General features: G+C 40.5%; 1 protein-coding gene across 3 annotated transcripts in view; it reads left to right on the top strand.

The window, feature by feature from the left end:
- LOC126272627 (ATP-dependent RNA helicase DHX30-like) overlaps positions 1-25,171 on the top strand; it is a 268,564-nt gene that overhangs the window by 187,628 nt on the left and 55,765 nt on the right. For all 3 annotated transcript variants that reach the window (XM_049975586.1, XM_049975587.1, XM_049975588.1), the window contains one exon: positions 2,684-2,892. In XM_049975586.1, coding sequence (XP_049831543.1) covers positions 2,684-2,892 — 209 coding nt within the window. The remainder of the gene's footprint in view (positions 1-2,683; positions 2,893-25,171) is intronic.

Raw genomic sequence — 25,171 nt, 5'->3', positions numbered from 1 at the left:
TATCATTTCCACTTTGTATAGATGACACACAGACCTAACAAAAAACATTGTCTGGTAACATTACTGGAAGAAGGTTATTACCAAAGGTTAAAATAGTGTCACTAACTTATGAGAGCTATTTTAGTAATTCTATACATATTTACCGCCACATCAAAACTCTAAAAGTCTTTTCTCAATGCAGTTTTTGGTTTTCTTTCACTGTAGCAATTAGGAAGAAAGTGAGATAGTCAGTCATCTGTAAGGAGGAATCAACATGCACTAGCTGATATTAACCAGAGGAACTGTGGAGTATGTTTATTGTGTAGGCAAATTAAGTTGATAAGCAAGAGCAAATAGAGAACTGAACACTCCACGACAATCTTTTCTGTAGATTTTATGGAAATGGTTGAAGCAGAAATCTCACCACTTGCAAATGCTAAAAGTCTGTTGTCCAAGGGCAAAATTAGTCACTTTGACATTTCTGGATGAATACATTACTTGGGGGAGAAGATGATTTTTGTTAAAAATATATATTCATTGTACTTTATAAATGATATGATGAACAGACACAGTGAATGAATCAGGGACACAGAAAATCACTACTATGTAATACATTCCCAATTCACCAAAAATGGTGTGTACTGTGCAGTCTCAGTTTAAAGTTTATGTTCTTTCTCCACGGAACAGACCATTGCAGGACATGTATATCTGATGGACGTGTTGCAGAATTCAGATAGTGATACACCTCACTTGTGTCTGCATTATGTTCAGGAATGTGATATAGGAAACTGATGGGACAGTTTTTATGGGGAGAATGACATAGGATTTGTGTTGTGGCCTCAAGACATCTGATTTACCTCGTGTGACATTTTGGTTTAGGTGCATACAAAAAAGGCAATGTTTGTGCCACCTTCATCAGCAGACCTATCAAAACTATGACCTTACATTAACAAAGCCTCTGAATAGATTGGCATGAATGTTTGGTCAAAGTGCAGGATAAATGTAATTGAAGAGTCAGTAGCCACAAAAAAAGGTGACATGTTGAGTACCTGCATCAAAAATTATTTCTTTATATGACTGTAAAACTCCAGAACTTAACAGAAAAACCACAGCTGTGTTGTTGTTGTTGTTGTTGTTGTTGTTGTTGTGGTCTTCATTCCAGAGACTGGTTTGATGCAGCTCTCCATGTTACTCTATCCTGTGCAAGCTTTTTCATCTCCCAGTACCTACTGCAACCTACATTCTTCTGAATCGGCTTAGTGTATTCATCTCTTGGTCTCCCTCTAAGATTTTTACCCTCCACACTGCCCTGTAGTACTATATTGGTGATCCCCTGATGGCTCAGAACATCTCCTACCAACTGATCCCTTCTTCTAGTCAAGTTGTGCCACAAGCTCCTCTTCTCCCCAATTCTGTTCAGTACCTCCTCATTGGTTACATGATCTACCCATATAATTTTCAGCATTCTTCTGTAGCACCACATTTCGAAACCTTCTATTCTCTTCTTGTCCAAACAACTGTCCAAGGTAGGGTTTGGCAACCCAGAGACAAGCGGTAGAAAGAATGAAATTTTTATTCTGCAGAGGAGTGTACACTGATATGAAACTTTCTGGCTAATTAAAACTGTGTGCCACACCGAGACTTGAAGTCTGGATCTTTGCCTTTCATGGGCAAGTGCTCTACCAACTGGGCTACACAAGCATGCCTCATGGCCCATCCTCACAGTTTGAAAGGTAGGAGACAAGGTACTGGAAGAAAGTAAAACTGTGAGGGCAGGTCATGAGTTGTGCTTGGGTAGCTCAGTTGGTAGAGCACCTGCCCAGGAAAGGCAAAGGTCCCAAGTTCAAGTCTTGGACCAGTGTACAATTTTAAAATATCTGGGAGTTTCAACCAGGAGAATTGTCTTCAATGATGAGGCCTGCTTCGAATTGAACCCTGATGGCCAACAAAGGTGCCCTAGATAGCAGTAGGATACCAACCTATCATCCACCATATGGCCTGACAACTAGGATTGATGATCTGGGGTGTCTTTTCTTTTCGTAGCAGGACTTCTTTAGTTGTTATCTGTGGTGCCCCTACAGCACAGTGCCCTCATAGCAACCCATTCTGGCCTTACATTTCAGTGAGATAATGGCCACCCAAACAGGGCGAGAGTTTCTACTGCTTGTCGTTATGCTTCCCAAATCCTACCTGGCCAACAAGGTCACCAGATCTCTCCCGAACTAAGAACATTTGGAGCATTATGGGCAGGGCCCACCAACTGCCTCAGGATTTTGGTGATGTAATGCACCAGTTGGACAGAATTTGGCACAATATCCTCAGGAGGACATCCAACACCTCTGTCAATCAGTGCCTAGCCAAATAGCTTCTTGGATTGGGGCCAGAGGTGGACCAACATGTTATTAACTTGTCCAGTTTAAGATCTTTCTCTTGAAATAAAATCATCCAATTTTTCTGAAAGTGTGATCATTTGTCTGTACATGTACATCACATCTTCAGATTTCTGCACGAATCGGATAATTCCTTTGTGATGCTCCCCCCCACCCCCCACCGCACCCCCCCTTAAAGTGTACTAACGAGCTGCGGGAGAACCACATTGACAAAATTTGTAATAATATATGTGTGTTGTCTGTTCCATAATATTGTTGACATGTTTTCATGATGTTTCTGTGATTTAAATAGTTTCGCTTCTCTCTTCCTTCAGGGGTTGATTAAAAATCAAAAAGCAGCACAATTCTTATCAGAGATGCCTGAACCACCAAGTGAAGATGCAATTCAATTGGGTGTCTCAGAATTAGTTGCCATAGGAGCTCTAGATGATGATGAAAATTTGACAGCTCTTGGAAAACGAATAATGAATTTCCCAACACACCCTAAACTTTCAAAGGTGCTGGTCAATGCAGCAGTATTGAGGTATGTGAGTATTAATATATTTCACAACATATAAAAGTGAAAAGGAGCAGTAGTTCACTTGCATGGTAACACAGCTATGATTAGTATGTCGCAATCGTATAACTGGAAAAAACTGCACATCATTCACTAACATCTCTCTACATCATTAACTAACATATCTCTACGTTCCAGAGCCAGTGATCATTCATTGTATATTTCCCAAGTCAGTAGGACACCCCTCTTGAAGTACCGGGTGATCAAAAAGTCAGTATAAATTTGAAAACTTATTAAACCACGGAATAATGTAGATATAGAGGTAAAAATTGACACACATGTTTGGAATGACATGGGGTTTTATTAGAACAAAAAAAAACAAAGTTCACAAAATGTCTGACAGATGGCACTGGACAGCAAAACGTCAGTGACTGTGCATGACAATCGTGTATAAAAGGACCTGTAATGAGAGAGAGAATCAGATGTGCCAGCAGTCGCAGCATGTTGACATTACCTGAAAAGGCGCTTTTAGTGAAGCCGAAGCTGTATTATCAGAATGGGGAATGTGCTAGTTCAGCGTTACGATCCTATCGCCATAGGAAGGGGATTCGAACGAGTAAAGGTCCATTGATAAATGCAACTGTGGCGAGAATAATTTCGAAGTTCGAAGCCACGGGTTGTTTCGATGATAGACCCCGTAGTGACCGACCGAGCACAAGGCATAATGCTGCTGAGACAGTTCAGGAAGCGCTCTAGCGGTTTCATCTATGCACGGAGAAGTCACCGCTCATGCAGTCGCACGTCGCACCGGCATTCCATACACTACTGTTTGATTGGCACTGAGGCGTTCCCTCCAATGCTATCCGTACAAAATCGATCAGCATCATGAACGGCTAGCTGGCGATTTAGTGAAGCAGAGGGCATTTGCAATTTGGGCGTTTCAAAAGATGGCGGAAGATGATTGGTTGAGTAAGGTGTTGTGGACCGACGAAGCTCATTTCACGCTCCGAGGGTCTGTCAATGCCCACAACTGCTGAGTTTGGGCTACCGAAAATCCTAGAACTGTCATGGAAACTCCATTGCACGACAAGAAAGTCACAGTATGGGTTGGATTTACCACATCCACCGTTATTGGGCCTTTTTTCTTCGAGGAAATGCGTGATTCTGGTTTTGTAATTGTTACCGTGACGGGTGAGAGGTACGCCAATATGTTACAGAATCACATCATACCCAGCCTGGCTGATAAACACCTGCCGGAACGTACGATGTTTATGCAGGATGGCGCTCCACACCATATTGTTAGAGGCGCGAAAGATCTTTTGCGCGCGTTGTTTGGTGGTGATTGTGTGCTCAGCTGCCACTTTCGTCATTCTTGGCCTCCGCGGTCCTCAGACCTCAGTCCGTGCGATTATTGGCTTTGGGGTTACCTGGAGTCGCAAGTATATCGTCATCGACTGACATCTCTAGGGAATTGTTGAGGAATGATGGTGCACATATTGAGCATTTCCTGTAAAGAACATCATCTTTGCTTTGTCTTACTTTGTTATGCTAATTATTGCTATTCTGATCAGATGAAGTGCCATCTATCGGACATTTTTTTTTTCCCCCCCTAATAAAACCCCATGGCATGTGTTTCAATTTGTACCTCTCTATCTACATTATTCCATGATTTATTCAGTTTTCAAATTTATACTGACTTTTTGATCACACGATATATAAAAACCATTCCAGTCTAGAAATAACCTCAGTAGGGAACCTTCTGTGCAGTCCCTACGTTCTTCTGCGACTGTGTAGAAACAGAGCCCATTTCTTTAACCTACTGTGGGTGCAGATGGCTCTGCTTTAGAAAAGCACTAGGGGTGCTGACATGGTTAGTCCTAACCACAGCACATAGACATTCTGTGATTTTCGATTATTGTATGTTAGATGATTCCGTTGTTGACTACTTTAAGAGATTCTTGCTCCTAATGTCTGTCAATAAATTGTTTCCTCCAGTTTATGTTAATTATATTTTCATGTTCCCTTATGATTCCTGAAATTTGGAAGCACTATAATTACAGAAATAAAATGCACATGCAGAACCTCACACTGTGGTTTGCACAGGTTGAGGCAAGCTTCCTCTGTGTAGGTGCGACATCTTGATTCCACCAAGTTATTCTTAGCAGTTAGTCAATTGGATCATTGATATACTGCTGAAGTGCAAGATATTGTAACTTCACCACGCGAACAGAAGTATACTAGAAACTCAAAACTGAATTAATATGGTAAGTTTTGACTTCACAAGAAGAGAGAATGTAACAAGAGGATACTAGGGCAAGAAACTGTCACAATACCTCCATCGCTTGAGGAGTAAAGTTGACATATGCATGGTCCCTTGCACATTACTTTGTACCGTGTGAAGCAGAGATTGCCAGCTAAGGTGAAACAGATATGCCACTTAATGCCACAGCCAACATGGCCGACTGTATTCAACATGCAATTGTGTCTACCTTTTGTTCTGACCCATTGATTGCATGTAATAGCACTTCAATGGGAACCAGACCTAACCAAAACAGTCTGTTGAATAAAGGAGGCACTGAACAAACAGCAGAATGACAGCTTCTTGAGCAAGGTTAATGCCTTTGGTAAACAGAGGAGTGAGCCAGTCAACAACCAGCACTTTGGAGGACAGTTCCAACAGAAATTGCAGAGTCACTTTATCAAATGCATCCTCCTCTGCCAAAACACAGTCAGTGAGCATATGTTAGTATCACCAGAGATTTGGAGACCAAGCAGACAAATGTAATTTGCCATGTGCATGTGTCAGCCATGAACATAAGACCGAGGTAGATGCAGATCATCTTTCTGTATGTCTATTCATAACATATTGCAATTCAGGGTTAAAGTTTTTGTAGATATGGGATCTAATCTCAGCATTCTAACACTGGATAAACTACACAAATACTGTCCGGCCATCATGCTTAGACAGTCAGCTGATAACAGCTCTGTTGTCGTGACATATGGGTAGAGCACTTGGAACTGTACCTAGGACTGAGTTCTGCTTAGGTATGGAACTTTATAATGGCATATGTTATTGAGCCTATCATCGACACAGACCTCTTACTGAATTACCTTCTGATTCCCAATGTCACCACTGCTCAGCTACTGGACACTGTCACTGGAATGTCCACCACTGGCTTCTGGTGTGACATAGCTGCATAGGACACTAAGGTGACCCAGGTTACAAGAAGTGGGTAAGCTAAGCTGCTCATCCAGTTCCCTGCTCTCAAGAAGCCTCTAAGAGTTCTGCAGTACCGTGCGTCATGATGCTGTGCAGTACATAAATATGACGGCAGGTCCTCCAGCTTGATGCAGGCTCAGAGGATTAGCTCCCGACTGGTACACGGTCACTAATTGAAGAGTGTGATACTATGCTAACCAAGGCAATCATTGTCCCATCCTAAAGGCCATGGTCATCACCTTTACTTTTGGTCCAAAAAAAAAACAACAGTGCGTAGTAGCCATGTGGCAACTACCATGCTTTAAACACGAGAACAATCCCAGACCATTACACAGCGCTCTTCTACAAAACTGTAAACATGCATAGTGTGAAAAACAGGTATTTAGCATGTTAGATTGCTTCCAAGCAAACACACAAATCCTGGTTGCTGAGAAAGACATTCCAAAGACTGCTATTATAACACCTTTAAGTTTGTTAGAAAGTTTGTACGTGACATTCGGCCAGAGAAACGTCACGTAAACACACCAAAAGTTCATTGATTCAGTGTTACGAGGATTACCATGTTGTTTTGCTTACCTAGATGACATATTCATATTCATATTCTGAGCAGTGCCACAGGAACATAATCAGCATTTCACTGAAGATTTTTAGCACCTTAACGTGTATGGCATTTATGAGTGGTGGGCTCCATGTGGTTTCCAAGTCATGCAGCGACCAAAAAACATAAAATTACCAACTATGCAGCAACCAGTCGCAAAATCATGTTTTATTTATTTAGTTTTGCAAATTGATTTCAACTGATTAACAGCCATCATCGGTGCTTTCAACCAATATGTGCCCTAAGTAGTAATACTGTCTTAAATAGAGGTCAAACATAATTAGCTGTTGTATGAAGTACACTCCTGGAGATGGAAAAAAGAACACATTGACACCGGTGTGTCAGACCCACCATACTTGCTCCGGACACTGCGAGAGGGCTGTACAAGCAATGATCACACGCACGGCACAGCGGACACACCAGGAACCGCGGTTTTGGCCGTCGAATGGCGCTAGCTGCGCAGCATTTGTGCACCGCCGCCGTCAGTGTCAGCCAGTTTGCCGTGGCATACGGAGCTCCATCGCAGTCTTTAACACTGGTAGCATGCCGCGACAGCGTGGACGTGAACCGTATGTGCAGTTGACGGACTTTGAGCGAGGGTGTATAGTGGGCATGCGGGAGGCCAGGTGGACGTACCGCCGAATTGCTCAACACGTGGGGCGTGAGGTCTCCACAGTACATCGATGTTGTCGCCAGCGGTCGGCGGAAGGTGCACGTGCCCATCGACCTGGGACCGGACCGCAGCGACGCACGGATGCACGCCAAGACCGTAGGATCCTACGCAGTGCCGTAGGGGACCGCACCTCCACTTCCCAGCAAATTAGGGACACTGTTGCTCCTGGGGTATCGGCGAGGACTATTCGCAACCGTCTCCATGAAGCTGGGCTACGGTCCCGCACACCGTTAGGCCGTCTTCCGCTCACGCCCCAACATCGTGCAGCCCGCCTCCAGTGGTGTCGCAACAGGCGTGAATGTAGAGACGAATGGAGACGTGTCGTCTTCAGCGATGAGTCGCTTCTGCCTTGGTGCCAATGATGGTCGTATGCGTGTTTGGCGCCGTGCAGGTGAGCGCCACAATCAGGACTGCATACGACCGAGGCACACAGGGTCAACACCCAGCATCATGGTGTGGGGAGCGATCTCCTACACTGGCTGTACACCTCTGGTGATCGTCGAGGGGACACTGAATAGTGCACGGTACATCCAAACCGTCATCAAACCCATCGTTCTACCATTCCTAGACCGGCAGGGGAACTTGCTGTTCCAACAGGACAATGCACGTCCGCATGTATCCCGTGCCACCCAATGTGCTCTAGAAGGTGTAAGTCAAGTACCCTGGCCAGCAAGATCTCCGGATCTGTCCCCCATTGAGCATGTTTGGGACTGGATGAAGCGTCGTCTCACGCGGTCTGCACGTCCAGCACGAACGCTGGTCCAACTGAGGCGCCAGGTGGAAATGGCATGGCAAGCCGTTCCACAGGACTACATCCAGCATCTCTACGATCGTCTCCTTGGGAGAATAGCAGCCTGCATTGCTGCGAAAGGTGGATATACACTGTACTAGTGCCGACATTGTGCATGGTCTGTTGCCTGTGTCTATATGCCTGTGGTTCTGTCAGTGTGATCATGTGATGTATCTGACCCCAGGAATGTGTCAATAAAGTTTCCCCTTCCTGGGACAATGAATTCACGGTGTCCTTATTTCAATTTCGAGTAGTGTAGAAAATAGGGGGTTCACACCTCACAAAATGGAGTTGACATCTTCTTGTTGACAAAATCAGCATCCTGTAGAAAGTGGATTGTGTCATGTTTTAGACCTTTGTCGTATTTGTTGTACAGTTTTTCATACCATTTTCGTTTTTGATTCATATATTTTTTATTTTTCGAAATATTTTATTGCCCAAGCTATGAATGATAAATATGTGTGTGTGTGTGTGTGTGTGTGTGTGTGTGTGTGTGTGTGTAACATTTCAGCAGTTGTGGGTCAGCTTGCTTCAGGAAAGAATGCAACAGCTTTGATAACCATCCCAACCAAAACAATTCATGGATTATATTTCTTCTTCATGGACTTCTTTACCACTGATAGATAAAAGACTATAGTCTTCTTTTTTATTAATACAAATGCACCCCCCCCCCCCCCCCACTGTGCGGAGTTGCTAGTCTCCCATTGCACTCCCCCCAGGTGGCAGATAAGGGAATGCTCACCAGATACAGAGGGTACTGGGGATATAAAATACCCAGGAAGGGTCAAAACTAGTGGCTGCTGCCTTGTAGCATGATATTGGCTTATTAAAGTTTAAAGCAAGAAAACCTTGAGTATAAAGTACGTGGTCCCCCATATTGCTTCACATCTGCTGTACAGCGAGCTACCTAAATGTAAGTATTAACTGGATTGTTCTTACTTGTCACTTGTCTTTCCACGTGTTTTTGCTTTTAGGAAGTTTCAGTTTTCGAGTGCTAGTAATAGTGTTCCATAGATTTTGTGTTTGTTTTGAATGAAGTCCAGAGACAGGTAGTACTTATTTTTCATTGTTTACAACAAGAAGTGTCTAGTAATGACAGTTCAGTCAGCTATCAGCTGCCTTTCGTGAATTAGCTGTCTAGTTAAAAGTTAATTTCTTAGGATGGATAGGATGTGTGACTGCTGTGTACAGATGCAGGAGGAGCTGGCCACTGTTCGCTAACAACTGAACATGTTGATGGCCGCAGGCTGCTGCCTCAGAGTGCAGCAGTCGTGAGTCTGGTGCATCGAATGGTACACCCTAGGTGTTACATGCTTCACATAAGGTCCCTGCTGTAGAGACATCTTTGCAGGTACCGAGCACAGTTGGGCCACCCTGTCCCCAATGGGAGTGGCAGGTTCAGTGGCATTCGCATCGCATGAGGCGGAGGGTCAGTGTGGAGGCTGGCTGTGTGGCATCGCCCGCTCTGCCTGTGAGTAGACATGTGGCCGCTCCTTCAGTAAGGTCCAAACAGGCACACCGGGGGAGGGGTTTATTAGTGATTGGGAGCTCCAATGTTAGGCGAGTGATGGAGCCCCTTAGGGAAATAGCGGAAAGTTTGAGGGAGAAGGCAAGTGTTCACTCTGTCTGCTTGCTGGGAGGGTCTCATCAGAGATGTGGAGGCAGCCCTGCTGGTGGCGATAGAGAGCACTGGGTGCACCCAACTGCAAGGAATTTCACTGAGGCTTTTTGCGGATAGGAAAATAGTACTGAAATGCAGAAGGATCTGCAGCGAATTGATGCATGGTGCTGGGAATGACAATTGAATCTCAATGTAGACAAGGGTAATGTGCTGCGAATACATAGAAAGAAAGATCCTTTATCATATAGCTACAATATAGCAGGTTAGCAACTGGAAGCAGTTAATTCCATAAATTATCTGGTAGTAGGCATTAGGAGTGATTTAAAATGTAATTACCATATAAATTTAATCATCGGTAAAGCAGATGCCAGACTGAGATTCATTGGAAGAATCCTAAGGAAATGCAATCCGAAAACAAAGGAAGTAGGTTACAGTACACTTGTTCCACACTGCTTGAATATCGCTCACCATTGTGATTTCGCGGATGATGCTGTAGCATACAGAGAAGTTGCAGCATTAGAAAATGGCAGTGAAATGCAGGAAGATCTGCAGTGGATAGGCACTTTGTGCAGGGAATGGTAACAGACCCTTAACATAGACAAATGTAATGTATTGCAAATACATAGAAAGCAGGATCCTTTATTGTATGATTGTGGTAGCGGAACAAACACTAGTAGCAGTTACTTCAGTAAAATATCTGGGAGTATGTGTGCAGAATGATTTGAAGTGGAATGATCATATAAAATTAATTGTTGGTAAGGCGGGTACCAGGTTGAGATTCATTGGAAGAATCCTTACAAAATGTAGTCCATCAACAAAGGAGGTGGCTTGCAGAACACTCGTTCGACCTATACTTGAGTATTACTCATCAGAGTGAGATCCGTAGCAGGTCGGGTTTACAGAGGAGAGATAGAGAAGATCCAAAGAAGAGCGGCCCATTTTGTCACAGGGTTATTTGGTGAGCGTGATAGCATTACGGAGATGTTTAGCAAACTCTAGTGGCAGACTCAGCAAAGAGGCGCTCTGCATCGCAGTGTAGCTTGTTGTCCACGTTTCGAGAGGGTGCGTTTCTGGATGAGGTATCGAATATATTGCTTCCCCCTACTTACACGTCCCGAGGAGATCACGAATGTAAAATTAGAGACACTCGAGCGCGCACGGAGGCTTTCCGGCAGTCGTTCTTCCTGCGAACCATACACGACTGGAACAGGAAAGGGAGGTAATGACAGTGGCACATAAAGTGCCCTCCGGCACACACCGTTGGGTGGCTTGCAGAGTATAGATCTAGATGTAGATGTGGGATTCGTACCAGATAGGATTGATAGAAGAGATAGCGAAGATCCTATGGAGAGCAGCGCGCTTCGTTACAGGATCATTTAGTAATCACGAAAGCATTACAGAGATGATGGATAAACTTCAGTGGAAAACTCTGCAGGAGAGATGCTCAGTAGCTCGGTACGGGCTTTTGTTGAAGTTTCGAGAACATACTTTTACCAAGGAGTCAAGCAGTATATTGCTCCCCCTCCAACGTATATCTCGCGAAGAGACCATGAGGATAAAATCAGAGAGATTAGAACCCACACAGAGGCATACCAAAATCTTTCTTTCCACTAACAATACGAGACTGGAATAGAAGGGAGAACCGATAGAGGTACTCAAGGTACCCTCTGCCACACACCATCAGGTGGCTTGCGGAGTATGGATGTAGATGTAGATGTAGATGTATTGGGGGTTGTGCAGTGGGCCAGCTCCTCACTCACATGAAAAATTTAAAATGCTAAAAAGCCTAGTAATATACCTTGGAAAAACTGGAATCATGGACAATGAGCTGGCAAAGAAAAAAGGGAAATGACATTTGGATGCTAGAATGTGCAAGTTACCTCCACAAATTTGACTATATTACCAACAGAACTTGACAATTCAAAATGGATGTTGTTGTGCTATGTGAGACAAAGAGGAAAGATAAAGGAGAACAACTTGATAATTATGCACATATTTGGAGTAGAGTCTCTAAAGTGGCAAGAGCCAAAGCGAGAGTCTCCATTATGATAAGGAAAGCAGGGAAAATGAGAATGGCAAATTGGAGATTTATTAGCCAAAATAATATTATGGTAGAAGTGACTGTTTGCCAGAGAAGTTGTAATTATTGTTGCATAAGCACACACAAATGATACAAGAGACCAGGAGCAAGATACTTTCTGGATAATCCTTAGGGAAATGATAGAAAAAATCCCAAGGAGGAAGGAACTCATTTTCATGGGGGATGTGAAAGGAAAAGTAGGAATTACAGAATAATGCCCAGTAGTGGGATAACATGGAGCGACAGAATAGGACGACAATGGAGAACGACTGATTGAAACTTGTGAACAGTTTGAGCTGAAAATTACTGACAGATTTTTTAAACACAGTGATATACACATATATACTTGGCAACAGAATATGAGAGAACTTCGTTCTATAATAGATTATATTATGGTTAGACATTTGAGCAATTTCAACACAGCAGATAATAGATATTATGGAGGAACCAGTGTGGATCGGACCATTATTTAGTAAAAATGAAGAGTTTTTGCCCATCGAAGAATGCAAAAAAATTTTCTAACAACATTAAAACAAATTATGCTGAGAAATCTGAAACTCTGTACTTCAATATTGACAGTCTAAAAGTTGAAAGTATATGACCATTCTTTTTCACCAGACTGGAAAAAACATCGGAAGAATCATTTGAAAGAAGTACGGAGGAAATGTCTGGAGACTGGTTTGATACAGCTCTCCATGGTACTCTATCCTATGCAAGCCTATTCATCTCCAGATAATTACTGGAACCTACATCTTTCGGAATATGGTTAGTATACCCAACTCTTGGTCTGCTTTTATGATTTTTACCCTCCACGCTTCCCTCTGGTACTGATTCGGTGATCCCTTGATGCCTCAGAATGTGTCCTACCAATCGATCCCTTTTTCTACTGAGGTTGTACCGGAAATTCCTCTTCTCCCCCGATTCTTTTCAGTACCTCGTCATTAGACCGTGATCGACCCATCAAATCTTCAGCGTTCTTATGTAACATCACATTTCAAAAGCTTCTATTCTCTTCTTGTCTACACTGTTTATCATCCATGTTTCACTTCCATACATGGATACACTCCATATAAATACTTTCAGAAAAGACTTTCTGGCACTTACATCTGTACTCAAAGTTAACAAATGTCTATTCTTCAGAAACACTTTCCTTGCCATTGCCAGTCTACATTTTATATCCTCTCTACTTCGACCATCATCAGCGCTTTTGCTCCACAAATAGCAAAACTCATCTACTACTTTAAGTGTCTCATTTCCTAATACAGTTCCCTCAGCATCATCTGATTTGATTTGTCTGTTGACGTTCGTCTCATATTCTCCTTTCAAGACACTGTCCACTCTGTTCAGCTGCTCTTCCAGGTCCTTTGCTGTCTCTGACAGAATTACAATGTCATCTGGAAACCTCAAAGTTTTTTATTTCTTCTCCATGGATTTTAATTCCTATTCCAAATTTTTCCTTTGTGTCCTTTACTGCTTGCTCAATATGTAGATTGAATAACATCAGGGACAGGCTACAACCCTGTCTCACTCCCTTCTCAACATTGCTTCCCTTTTGTGCCCCCTTGACTCTTACAACTGCAGTCTGGTTTCTGTAAAAATTGTAATAGCATTTTGCTCCCTGTATTTTTTACCTGCCACCTTCTTTATTTGAAACAGCTTATTCCAAACAACATTGTCAGAAGCTTTTTCTAAGTCCACAAATGCTAGAAATGTAGTTTTGTGTTTCCTTAACCTACCTTCTAAGATATATCATAAGCTCAGTTTTTACTTTTGTTTCTAAAGAATTTGTGTTAATATTTTGCAACCATTACTTGTTAAACTGATAGTTCGGTAATTTTCACACCTGTCAACACCTGCATTCTTTGGGATTGGAACTATTATATTCTTCTTGACGTCTAAGGGTATTTTATTTCGCCTGTCTCGTACATCTTGCGCATCAGCCGGAAAAGTTTTGTCATGGCTGGGTCTCCCAAGGCTATAAGTAGTTCTAAAGGAATGTTGTCCACTCCTGGGGCCTTGTTTCGACTTAGGTCTTTCAGTTCTCTGTCCAATTGTAAATGCAGTACTATATTTCCCATTCATATTCAATAATATTGCCCTCGAGTTAAGGAATGGTTTTCCATCTGAGCTCTTGATGTTCATACAAGTGGTTCTGTTTTCTCCAAAGGTCTCTGTAATTTTCCTTTAGGCGGTATCTATCTTACCTCTATGCCTCTATGTCCTTACATTTGTCCTCTAGCCATCCCTGCTTAGCCATTTTGCACTTCCTGTCGATCTCATTGTTTAGATATTTGTATTCCCTTTTGCTTGCTTCATTTACTACATTTTTTACATTTTCTTCTTTCATCAATTAAATACAATATCTTTTCTGTTGCCCAAGGATTTCTACTAGCCGTCACCTTTTTACCTACTTGATCCTCTGCTACCTTCACTATTTCATCTCTCAAATTTACCGATTATTTTTCTACTGAATGTATTCTGCGTGTTTTTGTCAACGATGCCGTAATGCTCTCTGAAACTCTCTACAACCTCTAGTTCTTTCAGTTTATCCGTGTCCCATCTCCTTAACATCCTACCTTTTTGTATTTTTTCAGTTTTAACCTACGGTTCATAACCAATAGATTGTGCTCAGAGTCCACATCTGCCCCTGGAAACATCTTAAAATTTAAAACCTGGTTCCTAAATCTCTGTCTACCATTATATAATCAACCTGAAACCTTCCAGAGTCTCCAGGCCTCTTCCATGTATACAACCTCCTTTCATGATTCTTAAACCAAGTGTTAGCAATGACTAAATTATGCTCTATGCAAAATTCTACCTGGCAGCTTCCTCTTTCATTCCTTATCCCCTTTCCATATTCATCTACTACTTTTCCTTCTCTTCCTTTTCCTACTTTCAAATTCCAGTCCCCCATGACTATTACATTTTCATCTTCCTTAACTATTTGATTGCTTTCTTTTATCTCATCATACATTCCTTCAATTTCTTCATTGTCTGCAGAGCTAATTAGCATATACAATAATGGGTTCATTATGCTGTTCGTAATAGCTTATCTGTGTTCCTATTTTTTATTCATTATTAAACCTGCTCTTGCATTACAATTATTTGATTTTGTATTTATAACCCTACATTCACGTGATCAGAAGTCCTGTTCCTCCTGCCACTGAACTTCACTAATTCCCACTATATCTAACTTTAACTATCCATTTCCCTTTTAAAATTTTCTAACCTAACTATCTGATTAAGGGATCTGACATTCCACAATCAGGTCCATAGAATGCCAGTTCTGTTTCTCTCGGTAATGAAGGCCTCTTCAGTAGTCCCTGCCTGGAAATCCAAATGGGGGACTATTTTACCTCCAGAATATTTTACCCAAGAGTACACAATCTTCATTTAAACATACAGTAAATCTGCATGCCCTCGGGAAAAATTATGGCAGTAGTTACCCCTTGCTTTCAGCCATTCACAGTACCAGCACAGCAAGGCTGTTTTTGGTTGATGTAACAAGGCCAGACCCGTCAAATATCCAGACTTTTGCCCCTGCAACTACTGAAAAGACTGCTGCCCCTCTTCAGGAACCACACACTTGTCTGGCCTCTCAACAGATACCCCTACATTGTGGTTGCACCTAAGATACAGCTATCTGTATTGGTGAGGTATGTAAGCCTCCCCACCAGCGGCAAGGTCCAGGATTCACGGAAGGGAAGGGGGGGGGGGGGGGGCGGCGGCAGCAGCAGCAGCAGCAGCAGCAGCAGCAGCAGCAGCAGCATGCACGAGTACATAAAATCCAATGGTGTAAGTATGTTGAGTATAAGCATAGAGGACATGTATGGCTACATAAAATCCAGTATTATAGATACAGCAGTAGATGTGCTGGGAATAAGGGAAAGAACCACAGCCATACAGCAGGATAGTGGTGGAAATTTTAGAAGTGGCATTTAAAAGAGGAACGCATTCAACCAGTGGCTGAATGATAAATCAGAAGTAACAAGAACAATCAACAAGGAAAAGAAGAATTAAGTGATAAAAAAGATAAGGATAGCAAAGAATAAAACATGGGAAAGGATTTGTGCTATAGCAATGACAATAGCAAACTGGGATTTGGGAGAGTGAAAGAAGTGTGATCAGTATTAAAAGGTCTTTGACAAGAGACAAAAGTCAAAACCAGTCTCCAGCTGATAACACCAAAAGAATGGGAAAAAATTTCTGAAAATTATTAAGAGGACAGAGAAGAGTATCTTGAGGAAGGAACAATGGGAGAAAAGAAGCAGGAAGGAGAGGAGATCTAAGTTTCAGAAACTGAGGTGAATAAGGTAGTAAGAACAGGGAAGAATGGCAAATAACCACAACCAGGCAGTATCAATCTGGAGCTCTTAAAATATGGTGGTGACAAAACTGTGAAACTAATAATATGCTTATTCAATAAAATGTTACGTGGAGATTCAGTACCCAAGGAAATGAAGGTGGAGTATATTAATACTGTATTTAAGGAAGGAGATCACACTAGCTATTTGAGCTAGTGAAGAATTTGTGTTAGAAACACATTAATGAGAATTTTTGGGAAAATAATTAAAAATAAGCTGGAAATAAATTTTAAAACCCAGGAAGAACAATGTGTCTTTGTTCTGGTAGATCATGCATAGATTATATTTTCACAGTACAGCATATCTTAGAGAAACATAGGGAAAATCAAAGAACATAGGATTAATTTTCATAGATTTAGAAAAAGCATATGATACAGTCCTGAGAACTACTTTCGAGAGCATCACATTTGGCAAACATAAAGGGCCCTTTAATTAAAATAATAAAGAAATATACAAAGATAACACGTCAAGTGAAAATTGGTAGTACACTTTCACAAAAATTTGGAACAAGCAAGGGTCTATTACAAGGCTGCCCTATGTCACCAACATTATTTAGAATTTAGATTGATATCAGTCTTAAGACATGGTCTTGTAAATTCAGTGGAATGGGCTATAAACTAAAGATGGAATTTATTTATATTACCTCATGTTTCCTGAAGATCAAGTAGTTACAGCACAAGACGGGGAGGGTGCAAATTCCATATGTAACCAATTAGCAATGGAATACGGAAACTGGGGATTGAAGATTAAGCACCAGAAAACAGAATACCTCACTAATGATCCAGATGGCTTATAAGAGGGAAGGAAAATTAAGGTGGTCAGTAGTTTGTTATTTGGTATCCATTTTAGAATTGAAGGGAAAATCAGGGATAGTAATTAATAAAAGAATTAGCAGTGGAAGGAAGGTCACTGGGATGCCTCAACCTTAGGAAGCTGAAATTTAATAAACTGAATTAAAAAACCATATATAAATCAATAGAGAGAGTGTAGTTATATATGGAGTGGAGACTTGGACTACAAATCTGAAACGCCTAAAAAAACTGCAAGTAGTAGAAATGGACTTCTGGAGAAGATCAGCAAAAATTTCTGTAAAAGAGAAAGCAAGACACGATGAAATAATAAAGACAATGGGAGTAAGAGAGAGAATACATGTGACGGATAGAAGGAAGTTACAATGGAACGGGCATGTAAGAAGAATGGAGGAAGCCAGAATTCCAAAAACGACCAAGGAATGGGAACCAGAGGTAAAGAAGAGAAGAGGGCATCACGAGGAGACAAATTAAGATCTTGTGAAAAAATGTAGTAATTTCTGGGTATTTGTTACGTTAGAGAAAAAACTTTTGTGTAGAGGAAAACCTCAATGAATAAAAGAAATAATAATGAAATGAAATGAAATGAAACTCTGCTATGCTGGCCCCAAGCTCAGAGCCTCATTTGCAAGAGATGGTGAAGTAAGAGGGGGAGGCGTAACAACCTTGTAAAAAAAACTTTGGTCCATCTGGCTTAGGATGGTAGCACCCAGTAAGGGTTACTAGGTGAAACCCAGTCAGTGGTCTCAAAGGCAGAAGACGGAGCTCAGTTCCCAGTGGCTGAGACAGTGGAAGAAAGTAGTGGAGTAAACCACGAAAAACACTCATTTCAGACTAACAATCCGACCTTGCTTTGGAATATATTTCCTCCACCTACACTTTCATACGCAGAATGGAAATGTTGCTGAATGGGAGCACTACCCCAGGTGGTAACTTGAAAAAGGAATCCACCATTGCTATGTGACATGCACTGGGACCTAGGATTATGGGGAGTCCCACCACTTGCATACAGAAAGACTTTTGGGGCATCTTGAAACACCGTACAAACTGAAATTCAGGAAAAAATATTTAATTGTGACCATAAACATAAATTCACTCCTCCGAGTCAGAAAACAGAAAGAATTGGAAAAGCTCCTGTACGACCACGAAACTCAGATCTTGGCTGTACAAGAGACCAGATTCCTAAATGAGCACATCATGGAGACACAGCACTACAGAGTATTCAAAGGAAAGCCAGAAGTAAAGATAATGATTAACACCCCTCTCCTTCCTTAGACTGCCCTTTATGTAAACAAAACTGTAGTGAACAAAGTCATAAACTTCTCATCAAAACCTAAAATATTATCCATACTGACAATCAATTGCAAAAATAAGAAATAAGAAATATACTCTCATAAACTGCCAGATAACAGAAGAACCCACAGAAAGTTGATGACTTCTGGGATCTACTGGAAACAGAATTCTCCAGGATAGCTGTGAACCATACAAAAATCCTTCTGGAAGACTTCAGTGCACAGATTGGGAGAGGAAGAAAACATGGACACATAGCGGAGACTGCCCAGCACACAGGGGAAAAAATCGGAATGGAGAAAGGCTTATTGGACTCTTCAGAACTTTCCAATTGAAGTTAATGTCAACTAATCTTTGGAAGCTTGCAAGAAAAGCAGAGACATGGGTATCTCCAAATCCAAACGCAGGAGAACCCGATTAGACCATATAGGAATAACCAGGACAAACATTAGAGAAATGATGAATGTTAAAGTAATTAAAGGTGGTGAATTTGACTCTGATCACTCTCTCTCCATAGTTAAAATGCATTTTTCACACAAAAAGAAAGAGAGACATCCAAAGTGACCAAATATGACACCAACCAAATGAACATCAACCAAGACATTATAAGTAACTTCCGAGAAAAAAATCCGCTTCTCTAGAACAGAGAGCTGGCAACATCTCCGTTCAGGGATCAATGAAGCCGCAAAGAAAACACTGAGTCTGGCAAAGAAAAAATGAACAATCTGGTGGAGTGAAGAATGTGAGAAAGCACTTGAAAAGAATCCACACATGGAAAAGTTCAGGAAATAGGGAACACTGGGAACAATTCAGGAAACAAACAAAAGAAACATCAAGGATATTCCACAGAGTAAAATGAACATTTGATGATACAAAATTTCAAAATCCCCTGGACATCTTCACAAAAATAATAGCAGAGATTTATTTCAAACTTTTAAAGACAAGCTCAAAGGATATCAGCTCCCAAGTGCAAGCTTAAAAAATGAACAGGGCAAAATTGGATTGAACGATCAAGAAAATTGCAATATACTAGCCAGGTACTTCGACAAGCTGCTCAACTGCCAACCTCCAACCACAAACTGGAACTACTGGCTCCTCCTGAGAAATGCTGAAATGGGCAGAACTGGAAATCCCAGCAAATATGGGAGACAGATGAATGGAAAATGGCATTGATCCACCCACTCCATAAGAAAGGTGACAAACAAGATGTAAACAACTACAGAGGTGTGTCATTACTCCGTCACCTACAAAATCCTCTCAAAGATACTTCTGAATAGAACTGAAGGAATCCTAGATAAACAACTGGAGAATTCCAGTGTGGATTCCGGAAAGGCCGCTCATGTGCCAAAAAATTTTTTAATTTGAAATCAAGAATCTGACACAGAATGCTGAATGGCAAAAATGTAGTGGTTTCTTTCATTGACTTCAAAAAAGCCTTTGACTCAGTGGATAGCGAGAGATCCTAGATCAGATCATCTGAGAATTTAGGGTCAAAAACAAGTTGGCAAACCTTATCAAAGAAACCTTAACAGGCACAACTTCCAAAGTGAAGTTCATGGGAGAATTGTCCCAAACATTTGAAATAAAGACAGGTGTGCAACAGGGCAATGGATTATCACCAATACCATTTAACTCTGTTCTAGAGAAGATTGTGAGAATTTAGAGTTCCAAACTTGAAAATCAAGGGATGAACCCAATCTGTCTAGGAAGAAAATTGATTCCTCCCAAAGTCAACTGCGTGGCTTTAGCTGATGATTTGGCAATAGTTTCAGAGAACATAGAAGAAGCGGCCGTACGAATCAACCTACTCGAAAGGATCACTGGCAAGACAGGGCCTAGGATCTCAAAAGAGAAGACCAAAGTCATGACAAGTGACAAACATGGACCACAATTTCTTGAAACATAGATGGACAGATTGAGAGGTTAAAAATATTCAAATACCTCAGTGAAGCTGTATAAGAGAGCGGACTGGAGAAAGCTGGTGTGGGGGCTGGATCTCAAAAATGGAGAGAGCTTAAGGATTAACTAAAAACATTTACAACAAAAAGTGCATCTCTTGGAATGCCAAAATAAAGCACTGCAGTGTTGTGGTAAAAACAGATTGTCTGTATGTTAGTGAGTGCCCCTCAATGAATTAAAAATTGGTAAAGCTGCGGGTACTAGAAAGAAGAATACTATGGAAAATCATGGGTGCAACCCAGGCTGAAACTGGCTGGAAACTTCGGAGAGACAATGAAATGTACAAAAAGGTGGATAAAATCTTGGAGACCGTGAAATAGAGGTGGTTATCATTTCTAGGACACCTGTACAGAATGGTCAAAACCAGACTAACCAAAAGAATATTAGACTACCTGTGGAAAAAGGAAACGACGATGACATTGATTAAGGAAGATGGTAAGAATTTGGAAAGGTTCAGCATTCAGGAAGTTCAGATGTTAAATACGGATACATTACAGACCATCATTCGTAGCTTGAAAGGATTTCTAATCGAAAGAACTAAGAAGATTGGAAGATCTTGGGCGAATAAACAGAAGCATCAGCACAGCGTCCATATGAAAGAGTAATGGAGAAAGAGGATACTTAAGACAAAGAAGAAATGAAATTGTAGTGTGATCCTAAGTGATCAAATATTTTTTTTTTCCCCCTCCATAGAAGCAACAGATTGTTTAGTGGAGGTAACTGAACTTTGTCAATGCCTCTCAGGAGAACCCAGACCAATTAACAGATCCTGAACATTCACTGAAAAACTGTGTATGTCTGTGATGTTATGGAGTTTATTCCATCCATCTCTTTTTAGTGTGTGAAGCATGCATCAGTTAATACTCTGTGGCAGACAAATGTCAGTTGACGGCAATTCTCGTTTGCCTCACGGGGGAGGAGGGTGGGTGGGGAATAATAATAATAATAATAATAATAATAATAATAATAATAATAATAATAATCCCTGCGGAGGCCCGGGAAGAGAATAGGCCTCCGGTATGTTCTGCCAGTCGTAAAGGGCGACGAAAAGAACAAACCACTAATAGGGCTAAACCCCCATTTGTAGTGTGATTAGTTGGTTCAGGACACTACTAAAGAAGCTTCGGACAAGCGCCGTCATGGTCGGGGACGACGCTTGAAACCTATGCCCGCCCACAATGGTAATGACACTGCTAGCCAACTGGAAAATGATTTAAATCCTAATAGAGGTGTTTTGCAGGATATGCTTCCTGCAACTACCCTAGAAGAAAAACAAATACAGAGGATGAGATGGTCAGATGAAGTTAATCGACACCTCATGTTCTGTTATTACCAAGCAACAAACCTAGGAACCAACACAACTGGATACAGATCACAAGTATACACGACATTTATTACCAGATACCCAGAATAAAAATTTTTAACAGAACAACGACTTGCTGATCATATCCGTGTAATAATCAAAAATAACAGGATACCCCAGTCAGAATTAGAAAACATCAAACAACAAGTACAACAAATACTGGAACAAAATAATGTGCAATCAGAAGAAGAAGAAGAAGAAAATACAGTAATGGACTCACACATCCAAGAACAAACAAACAAAGAACAACACGCATCAATTAAACAATCATAGGAAAACGAAATCTTAAGACTGCCACCAGAACAAGTACAAATAGAACACGAAGTGACACACATGTTAGATATAGAAGAAAAATTTCAGCTGACATATATAAAATACAAAGACACAAATACAGACATTAGACCATTCTTGCATAGACCGCCAAATAACCCACAAGTTGAAACAAAAACTACCAACACAATCATACACAACTAAATAAATGAAAACACAACTATGGAAGAGTTACAACTACTGGTTTAGAGAGGAGCACTCACTACACTAAATATACACACTAGGCAGAGATCAGAACCAACCAACACACAGAAGAAACCTACAAAACCAGCATGGCAACACAGGCTACAGATCAGAATAGAAAAACTGAGAAGACATTGGACAGCTAACACAATTTATAAGAAAAGAAATCAGACAAAAAACGAAAAAGGTTAGGTAAAATCTCACAACAAGAAGCGATAGAGCAATTAGACGAAAAGAAGCAGAAATTACAAGCATTGGCCAAACGACTTAGAAGATACAAAAAAAAGTGAAAATAGAAGGAAACAAAACCAAACATTCAACACAAACCAAAAGAAATTCTACCAGACACAATAGATAACACACACACACACACACACACACACACACACACACACACACACACACACACACACACACACACACACATACATTAAAATAGACAATCCACCAAACATAACAGACATGGAACACTTCTGGAGCAACATATGGTCAAACCTGGTACAACATAACAGGCATGCACGGTGGATAGAAGCAGAAACAGACGCATACAAGATGATACCATAAATGCCTGAAGTGATAATTTTGCAACATGAAGTCACCAAAGCAATTAATTCTACTCACAATTAGAAAGCCCCTGGAAAAGATAAAATAGCAAATTTCTGGCTAAAGAAGTTCACATCAACACATTCACATCTAACTAAATTATTTAACATAGAAAGGAACTTCCACATGGGAAAAATATATGGGAAAAATATTTTCTATTTTATTTACATCATTAATTTGAACACAAAAATTACCTTTGTTTTTAATAAATTATTTAACAGTTACATTGCAGACCCATACACATTCCCTGATACACTTACACATGGAATAACTTATATGAAACCTAAAGATCAAGCAGACACAGCAAACCCAGGTAAAAACCGACCCATAACATGCCTACCAACAATATACAAAATATTAACTTCAGTCATTACACAGAAATTAATGACACATACAACACATAACAAAATTATAAATGAAGAACAAAAAGGCTGTTGCAAAGGAGCACGAGGATGTAAAGAGCAACTGATAATAGATGCAGAGGTGACATATCGAGCTAAAACTAAACAAAGGTCGCTACACTACGCATACATTGATTACCGAAAAGCTTTTGATAGTGTACCCCACTCATGGTTACTACAAATATTGGAAATATACAAAGTAGATCCTAAATTGATACAGTTCCTAAACATAGTAATGAAAAATTGGAAAACCACACTTAATATCCAAACAAATTCAAATAATATCACATCACAGCCAATACAGATAAAGTGTGGAATATACCAAAGAGACTCATTAAGTCCTTTCTGGTTCTGCCTTGCTCTGAACCCACTATCCAACATGCTAAATAATACAAATTATGGATACAATATTACTGGAACATACCAACACAAAATCACACACATGGATGATCTAAAACTACTGGTAGCAACAAATCAGCAACTCAACCAATTACTAAAGATAACAGAAGTATTCAGCAATGCTATAAATATGGCTTTTGGAACAGACAAATGTAAGAAAAGTAGCATAGTCAAGGGAAAACACACTAAACGAGAAGATTACATATTGGATAACCACAGCGACTGCATAGAAGGGATGGAAAAAACAGATGCCTGTAAATATTTAGGATACAGACAAAAAATAGGAATAGATAATACAAATATTAAAGAAGAACTAAAAGAAAAATATTGACAAAGACTAACAAAAATACTGAAAACAGAATTGACTGCAAGAAACAAGACTAAAGCTATAAATACTTATGCTATACCAATATTGACCTACACATTTGGAGTAGTGAAATGGAGTGACACAGACCTAGAAGCACTCAATACACTTACACGATCACAATGCCACAAATATAGAATACATCACATACATTCAGCAACAGAAAGATTCACATTAAGCAGAAAGGAAGGAGGAAGTGGATTTATCGACATAAAAAACCTACATTATGGACAGGTAGACAATTTAAGAAAATTCTTTATAGAACGAGCAGAAACTAGCAAAATACGCAAAGCAATCACTCATATAAATACATCGGCTACATCACTGCAATTTCATAACCACTTCTACAACCCTTTAGATCACATAACATCAACACATACGAAGAAAGTAAATTGGAAAAAGAAAACACTACATGGCAAGCACCTGTATCATCTAACACAGCCACACATCGATCAAGACGCACCCAACACATGTCTAAGAAAAGATATGGAAGAATTCAAGATTGCAATACAGGAGCAAACAATAATCACCAGATATTACAGCAAGCATATTATTAAAGATCCCAATACCGCAACAGATAAATGCAGACTTTGCAAACAACAAATAGAAACAGTAGAGCACATCACAAGTGGATGTACAATACTAGCAAATACAGAGTACACCAGAAGACATGACAATGTAGCAAAAATAATACATCAACAACTTGCCATACAACATAAACTAATAAACAACACATTCCCACATACAAGTATGCACCACAAAATATACTGGAGAATGATGAATACAAATTATACTGGAACAGAACCATTATAACAGATAAAACAACACCACATATCAAACCTGACATCATACTCGCCAATAAAAAGAAGAAATTAACACAAATAATTGAAATATCCATACCCAATACAACAAATATACAGAAGAAACCAGGAGAAAAAATTGAAAAATACATCCAACTGGCTGAGGAAGTCAAGGACATGTGGCATCAGGATAAAATTGACATTATACTAATAATACTATCAACTACAGGAGTCATACCACACAGTATCCACCAGTACATCAACGCAATACAGCTACATCCAAACGTATTTATACAACTACAGAAATCTGTAATTATTGATACATGTTCGATTACCCGAAAGTTCTTAAATGCAATGTAATATATACCAGACAGTTAAAAGGAAGTCTCACTTGATGAAGGTCCGCGTCACTTTCCATTTGTAACCAGACATAACGTCTGAGAAAGGAAAGAAATAATA

This window comes from Schistocerca gregaria, chromosome 5 (assembly GCF_023897955.1).
Source record: "Schistocerca gregaria isolate iqSchGreg1 chromosome 5, iqSchGreg1.2, whole genome shotgun sequence".
In the NCBI taxonomy this organism is placed as follows: Eukaryota; Metazoa; Arthropoda; class Insecta; order Orthoptera; family Acrididae; genus Schistocerca; species Schistocerca gregaria.
Note: the sequence above shows the minus strand (reverse complement) of the source record. Positions and strands in the feature narration are given on the sequence as shown.